Source organism: Protobothrops mucrosquamatus, unplaced genomic scaffold, assembly GCF_001527695.2.
Source record: "Protobothrops mucrosquamatus isolate PMUCROS unplaced genomic scaffold, P.Mucros_1.0 scaffold373, whole genome shotgun sequence".
Taxonomy (NCBI): Eukaryota; Metazoa; Chordata; class Lepidosauria; order Squamata; family Viperidae; genus Protobothrops; species Protobothrops mucrosquamatus.
The window spans coordinates 144,001-152,517 of NW_015386705.1; the positions used below are offsets into that span (position 1 = coordinate 144,001).

At 43.2% G+C, this 8,517-nt stretch overlaps 1 protein-coding gene across 1 annotated transcript in view; it reads left to right on the forward strand.

Annotated features, from left to right (window-relative positions):
- The first annotated feature begins 451 nt into the window (after positions 1-451).
- Positions 452-8,517, forward strand: part of DBNDD2 (dysbindin domain containing 2) — a 33,941-nt gene continuing 25,875 nt past the window's right edge. The window contains exon 1 of the mRNA XM_015815736.1: positions 452-578. Within this exon, the coding sequence (XP_015671222.1) occupies positions 533-578 (46 nt within the window). The 5' untranslated portion in view covers positions 452-532. The remainder of the gene's footprint in view (positions 579-8,517) is intronic.

Consider the following 8,517-nt stretch of genomic DNA (forward strand, 5'->3'; position numbering starts at 1 on the left):
AATCCCCGTCCGTTTTCCACGTCTACAGTGGTCCTGGGAAAAGCAGTCTTTTTTTTTTTTTTTTTTTAAAGCCACGGGCGAGTCTGTGGGGGCTCCAACGTGCTGGGGAATGTCTGCGCCGCTCCAGCCTCCTCGTCTCGTCCTCCGCTTCCGACCTCGCCAAACGAGGCGGACGGAAAATCAGCGCGAAGAGCAACCCCCCCCCCCCACACACACACCCTCACAAGCACACACGCCGCCCCGCGATCTGCGGCTCCACCCCCTTGGCATCTCAGCCACTTGGTACATTCTGCAGCCGAAGTCCCAGCCAGCCCTGCCGGAGCCAGACAGCCGGAGTTACGCTCGTGGCCGGTGGAGTCCCCGAGCTGGACCACCGCTCCCTGGGAAGATGAGAAGGCGCTTGGGAGCGGCGGGAGTATTCGCGGCCGATCTGCTGTGAGAGAGAGAGAGAGAGAGAGAGAGCCCTTCTGCCCGGGAAGGCCGTAGTAGAGACTATCCAGACGACCCAACGCGTAGCTGCCCACGGAAAGCGATGTCAGGACCCGAAACCCATCACGGTCACAGCCGGAGGCTGCCCTGTAAGTCCGTCCTTTGCCTGGGGGAAACCCAGGGTGGGCGCTCCCCTTCCCTCGGTTTTTCGAACCGAAACTTTTCTTAGGCATTTCTGAGAAACGGAAGTGCCAAGGCAGACGGGTATGGCTTGGCAGATGAAATATGGAGGGGAGAAAAGGGGTTTCCTTTCAGCCTTCTAGGATCCAACTCCCATCCAGACTTCGCGCGCTGCAACTCCCGCCTTGCCCAGGCAGCAGGTGTTAAGGGGGGCTGTGTCGACTGGCCTGGAGTAATGAGGGCCAGCCAGGCTGAAGAGAAGCCCATCTTCCCCTAATGCCCCCAGACCCCAGAGTCCTGGCTCCCAACTGGAATGCAGGGCCAGGTTCTCTCCATACACGCTCAGAGAAAAAGAGCTTTCATCTGAGAGCAGGACTTCCCCCCTCCCCATTCCTTTCCTGCCCTGGGTTATTGTGGAAAAATAGCTTGACTAGACATCATTTCAGGAGCAGGGGAATTGCTTGGGCACAAATCCCAGGATCCACACCTCTTGATTAACATCAGGAAACCCCATCCGTTACCATTGCCTTCTAATTTCAGTTCATCTCTTAGTATTTTGTCACTTCGACAACAACCCACAGCATTTCTTTCTCAAGACAATCTGACTCATAGGCTTGCATTTTTTCCCCCCTGTTTCAATCTAATTTATATGACTACATCATTTATATGCTGTTGAGAATTTTTTTCTCTCTCTTCTTAAGAAATTACAACTCATATCAACCCCAGTCAGCACTGGAATAATCCTAAATCTCTGGAAAGCCTCGTGTTTATTAGTCCTGCTTACAAATACTCACCTGCTAACCTTGGACTTTGTGCCTCTTCCAGTCTCTTCCTGATCTGCATTCAGGAAATACCTATAGGCAAATCTAAACAATGGCTCCCCACTTCCCATCCTTCTATAAAGTCTATATAAGGCAGTGGTTCTCAACCTTTTTAATGCCGCGACCCCCAACCGGTCATAAGTCGAGGACTAAACCGGTCGTAAGTCGAGGACTAAACCGGTCGTAAGTCGAGGACTAAACCGGTCGTAGGTCGAGGACTACCCAACCGGTCGTAAGTCGAGGACTTTCCCTGCCCGGGAGCGCCGCGCATGCGTGGTTCCGCCCCCTGCGCCAGCCGAGGCATAGCTGGCAAGGGCAGAGACAGAGCAGTCCGACCACCAGCTGGCCCAGCCCAAGGGAGGTAAGGCACCCGCCGGAAAAGGGGGAAAAAATGGCGGACAGCCTTGCTTGGCGACCCCCGTGAAATGGTCGATCGACCCCAAATGGGGTCGCGACCCATAGGTTGAGAACCGCTGATATAAGGTGTTTAATTTACATCTGACAGGTGTTTATGGTCAAAAACAAATGTGTTCACATTTTGGCTAAGAAAAATACATTCAGTGCACCAACTGTCTTTTTCTCTTCCCCTGTGATCAGCACAAATTGTAAAGTTATTTTTTTTTCCTGGCAAAGAGAAAGTATTGTTCTCATAGACAAATTCAGTGGGAGTTTATGTGTAGTTTCACAAGGTGCAAGTGGTGGGTAATTGCTATCAGACAGCAGGATAAGAATAAAAGCAACAAGCCCAGTGCTCATTTCCTCCCCCTCATTTTAGTCAAAGTATGCCCTCCTCCCTCCCCCATACTGTAGCTTTCTAAAAAAAAATCCCTTACAGTTAAGATATTAGGCTTTTGTGTGGATCATCCCTGCAATTTCAACTTTGCTCTTTATATTATATTCCCTTGCTTTAAGGAGACCTTTTAACTCTAGTGGGTGATGGGGCCTGAGATGTTGTGATAGTGATGTCATGTCAAGATATTTGCCACCCTCATAAAAAGCTATGCATGAACTCTTCTTCCTGAGAAATTCACCCTCTGCTGTAATCTCTCTTCAGAATGTACTCTCAGTATCAATTCTGATGAATTCACATGATTCTTACGTTGATGCCATTTTTACATTGGCAACTTTTCTGATGCAAAAGAGAAAAGCTAGATCTATCTTTGCATACACAAATGTGCCACATTCCCTTTTCTAGATATTCCTCCACTTACAATCAATCTTTGATATTAACAATTTTAATTCCTTTTAAATTATAAGTGTATTTTTTAATGCAAAGGTGCATTTAATGTGATGTCCCGTTCTATCTTTTCTTTTCTTTTTCTTTTTTGCTGGTAGGGTGAAGAACTTTTATTTTTAGATGAGGTTGCTAAAACAAGTCTCTTTTGATCTCCATTTAAAGTCTTTTTCCCTAGGCTCTGAAGAGAAATTGAGTAACATTGGCTTTTGTGAGATCTATTAGCCTATGGCAGATACTGGAAATAGTTGAAAGATCAGTGGTAGATTTCCTTTAGAGAAAAAGAAAATAAAACCCTTCTATTTCGTAGGAGATAATGGATAAGCATGTCTTAGGAATAACAGGTATGGAAAGATGAACTGGCCTGAAACTGGAGATTTAAAATCCATCAACAATTCCCATTTGAATGCTCCTCTCTGCCTTCCTTTGGGATGTGATACTGCAGTAAAAGCATAACTCAAACTGCGGGGAGATGAAGTGCAAGAAAAAGAGGGAAGGTGGGAGGAGAGACGGAAAAGCTGGTGACTTGAGAGAAACAGGGTGAGGTGAAGAATTATTATCCTGTGACCCTTCCCCTCTGTTTCAAATTCATAATGAAAGCTAGACTGGCCTATCCTTAAATCCCTTGAGTCTAGGAGCTAAAAATATTTTCACAGGCCACGGCTCTCTCTCCCCAGCAGAGACAACATCATAAGACCTGGCTATTTACAGGGCCACGAGTTGCTTTATATAGAATGACGAGCAGGATAAAACCAGGAGCACATTAGAGAGGTTGACGGGAGGACAAGAGATGTTCAAAACCCCAAGGACAACAAAAGGAAGCAGCTTCCTTGTTGTGCTTGGTCCAAACTGTAAGGTCAGCAGCCTTGCCTAGTTCAGTCTGGGAGCTGTCTTAATTCTCTAGATCAGACATGTCAAACACAAGGCCTGGAGGCTGGATGTGGCTCGCAATGTGGTTTCATGTGGCCCGCGAAGCCATCCTGGAAACAGTGAGGGAACGGCCCCCACTGCCTTGGCCCTGGCCCAGGCCAGCCGGGAGCCAATGTACAATTTTGTGGTGGCCATTTATGCTGAAATGCATTCAGTCTTAGCTCCACAAGGCCGTCTGGAAACAGCAAGGGACTGGCCCTTGCCGCGTTGGCCCCGCCCTCTGGGTGCATGCTAGTAAGTGTCACCCTTTGTGAGGAATGAAGAAATGCACCATCGCCTGGAAGTGGCCAGCAAATGGCCCTCACCTACTTCACATATCCGGCTTGATGGGCTCTGGGGGAGGGGTTTCAGCAGGCTCTTCCAGTGGACCATGCCTTGGCACTTGCCCTGGTCCTACCCCCTTCTGCCAGAGACCCTCAGATCTGTCCCACTCCTGCCCAGGCCCCGACAGGCACACTTGACGCGAACAATGTAGAGCTGGCCACACCCACCCAGTAGGCCACACCCACTCCAGCCATGCCTACCCAGTAGGCCATGCCCACCCTGGCCACACCTACCTGCCCCCCCCTGAGGACAACCGCAATGCTAATGCGGCCCTCAATGAAATTGAATTTGACACCCCTGCTCTAGATGATTGGAGTATGCTCTGTATTAAAAGAATCTTCCTGAATCTATTCCTCAACTTTGGCTGCTCTCTTGAAGATTTTGTTTTGGTTGCAGGAACAGTAGTGGTGTGGATTAAATCAGGAGCCTAAAGGGAGTGTGTAGAAAAGAAGGGTGGATGGATGGGAAAGAAAGGTGTCAGATCATATTTGGATGGGAATTGCATCCTTTGCTGAAGAAAATTTATTCCTTAATCCAAATACCTGCAATTCCATGCAGTACAATTAAAGCATTCTATACCTATATAAGAGCTATCTGTAGTTACCATGCAAATGCAGAAAGAAACAATCCATTGAAAATAGCTGTGTTGAATGGGCTGAATAACCTTAATAGTAGCAGTGTGGGATTTACCTCCAGATGACAAATAATTTATGGCTCCTATAGATCAGCATTCCTAATCTGAAGACCTCCAAAATGTGTTGAGTTTGCAGTACAGAATTACCAACTAGTCAGAGAATGCTTTCTCCTATATCCCAAAAGAACAGAAATGAGGACCTATGGTTGTTTTTCAATGCTATGATTTTGCATTCATCCTTGGGAAATAAATGAGAGCCTAGTTGGTCTAATGGTTAAAGTGCTGGACTAGGAGAGAAAAACCCAAGTTATAGTTCAGCCAGCTGGATGATCTGGGGTTCATCACTCCTTCTCAGCCTTAGGAAGAAGTCAATGGCAAGCCACTTCCAAAAATGATGCTTAAGAAATCTGTAGGGATTTGTCCATGCAGGCACCAGGAATCAAGTCTTTCTCAAAAGGAACCCCCCCTCCCCATGACTTGCAAAAATATGCCAAATTATACAAAAAGGAATAAATATATACCATTTATATATAGAATTCATCTTTGGGGCCTGAAGAATTTGGATAATTCTCAGGTGGTTCTATGTAAGTACTTTTCACAGTTCTGGAAACTGGAGATGTGAGATGAAGATGTGAAAATATGACTTGAATTATGAATTCTTAAGATAGCACTTTAGCAGGTCTATGTTTTTAAAGTTAAGTTTCTATCTGCAACATGGATATAATAATAAAGTTGAATTGTTATGTAGAATATTGAAATAAATCTGGACGTTTTTGCAATTTCCCTGACTCATTGATGGAATTTACAATCATATTTGTATCCTGCTTGGCTGTTGAATGCTGACCATTTCTGACAATATATAGAATGTCAGTCAGTACATACAGTATGGAAAATGTTCTTTCTAATTTATGTACTCATTCTAATTCAATAAATGCATGCTATTCAACCAGAATCTAGAACCAACCTTAATACCCTGTTTCTGAATTTTCCTGACTGAATACAGGTAGTTTTTGACCACAACTGAGCTCAAAATTTATTTTGCTAAGTGAAACATTTGTTACATGAGTTTTGCCCCATTTTACGACCTTTCTTGCCACCATTGTTAAGTGAATCATTGTAGTTGTTAAGTTAGCAACCCAATTGTTAAATGAATCTGGCTTCCCCATTGACTTTGAGTTCAGAAGGTCACAAAATTTGATCACATGACCCTGGGACATTGCAACCATCATAAATATTAACCAGTTGCAAAACATCTGAATTTTGATCACATGACCCTGAGGATGATACAATGGTTGTAAGTGTGAAAAATGGTCATAAGTCACTTTTTTCAGTGCTGTTCTAATTTTGAATAGTCACTAAACGAACTGTTGTAAGTCGAGGACTACTTGTATTGCCAACTTCCCATTTTTCAGCCATGACAGTTTAAAAATGTCTGGGAGTTTGGGGGAGCAAAATTCTGTGTGCACATTAATAGTAAACATAAATAATAATGTTTTATCATTGCTTAGCAATAACAGGCTTGAAAAACTCCTTTTCATACAAGTGCAAGCCCTTCATTTTATATAAGGTGGCTGAGTGGGCAAATCATGAGCCATTAGCATTAGTGATTCTAATTTAACCTAACTTAACATTCACATTTGGCCTGGAAAGAATTTCAGGTGTTATGTACTGATTAAAAGTAAAGAAGCAACTCTTCCAAGCAGGATGCTTTACTCTTAAGGAGCTGCATTTCAAAACTCAAGGATTTTAAAGAGCTTCTTAAAGAAGAAAGGCCATCTCCCACAATCTTCTCTTGGAAGTATGCCTATGTTAACAACACTCCTCCTCCATCTCCTTTCATTCATGCTGCCTGCCTCACAATAGGCATTTTGTAATCAGGATCTAACTGGACAAGAAAGAATGACTAAAGCTGCCACTCCCAGCAGAAATCCAGCCCAACAGTTCTGACAAGACTTGTCCAAAACAAGACATTACTTCATGGTCTCAAGACAGCCCAGAAAAATCTAAGCCTGCCCTAGAACTCTTAGGTTAAATATATCCTCTGTTCCTGACACTTCTGCAGTTTTTAATCGCCAGATTTGGCAGGTTTTCTTGCAAGTTTATTTCTGCTGAAGATAAAAAAAAAAAGTTTTATTATAAGACAGCCTTGCTAGACCAAGGAGCCACCAGATGTGTGGGGATTTCAGTTCCCCAGCTATTGTGGCCATGAGCTTAGAAGGCACCAGACTACAAAGGCTATTCTATGCTTTCCTCATTTGGTGTCTTGATTTAGTTAAGACTGCTAAACATTATTTATACTGAAAAAGATACAAGCTAAGGCTATAAAGATGATCAGACGAATGTCTCGTGCCCTACCAGGAATGGTTGAAGGATCTATGCTTACTCTTAAGAAAAGACAGATGAAAGGAAGATAATAGTACTTTTCAAGAACCAGAAAGTGTCAAAATAAATAAAAAATCCCTCAGAATGCAAGTCCAAAACAATGTTTAAATTTTAGAAAAACTGATTCTTCCATTTGATATCATGAAAATGTTTCCCAATAGCAAGAGTAGTTTGATGATAAAAACCAATTAGCGAAGGGATGTTGTGAGCTTTTCTTAATTCATGTTTGCAACCAGATGTTAGGTAAACAGTTGCTGAAGGTACTTAATTTGAATTCATGTGTTGAATAGGAGACTTCCTCAATGGCTTTTTCAAGCTTTATTATTCTCTGAAAAGCAATAATTCATTAATTATCTGTTACTTGAAACAACAGCATAGGTGAATATTGCTGCCCTTTTTCCTCTTGGATTTATTGATTTATCACGATAGGGAACAAAATCGTGGATTAAAAGAACTGAAAGACAGGCTTACTGTGGAATTATGGAAGTTGAAGTCCACAGGTTTTAAAATTGCCAAAATTGGACACCCTTCATCTAAATAGTAATAGTATTTAGAATTAACAATTAATGAATTTGAAGTGTCTTACATGTGTGACCTCAGCAACTCTGGAATTTTGTTCATGCTCATAGTCTTTATATTACACTTCCTCATAACTATGTATAGTAGCTCATTGTTCATATTTTACAGTCAATCAAATGTAAAATAGCCATGAGATTAGTAACTTGTATCATATCCCCTGGTGATCTCATATCTGAAATGGGATTTGAATCGTCATATTAACCACCTTCAGCTTTTAAGCTGGGTCTCATAGGCTGACCATGTTAACTCAAAATAGTAAGTGATTTTATCAGTATATTTCCAACTATGAGGTAGACCAAGCAGTGTAAGAGAGAGGAACATTTAGGATGTTTTAGCTGATCTGGCTGATCTCAAAAAGTTAAGGAAGGTCAGATCGGTTAATACTTGGGACAGGAATGTGTTAGGATAAACCAGAGCTGCAAGCTAGATTGAAAAATTAATAATAAAAAAGGAACTAGAAAAAGGCAATGACAAACCATTTACATACAGCTGGTTGTCAACGTATAACCATTAGTTTAATAACAATTAAAAGTTATGACAGGAATTCAGGTGCTTGGCAGCCAGCTTGCATTTATGATGATTGCAGCATCTTGCAGTCACATTATCATGATTTGTGACCTTCCCAGCCAGCTTCCAACAAACAATTAATTTACTTAATAGCCACATGATTCATTTAACAACCATGGTAAAAGGGTTGTTAAATTGGGTCTGTTCGTGTGATGACTTGCTTAATAATTGCTTAATAATTGCTAACTTACAAGCGTGTGGGCGCTCCGGTCCTCAGGGCTCTACTCGGTCTCCAGGAAACTTAGATCCCCAGGCCCGGGATCACCGGCTGATGCTATGCAATGCCAGGTCAGTGGTGAACAAAGCCCCCCTCATTCAAGATCTTATACAAGAGGGGGGTGCGGACCTGGCAGGTATCACCGAGACCTGGCTGGGCACGGAAGGGGGAGTACCCCTTGTTGACATCTGCCCGCCGGGTTTCCAGGCATTCCATCAGC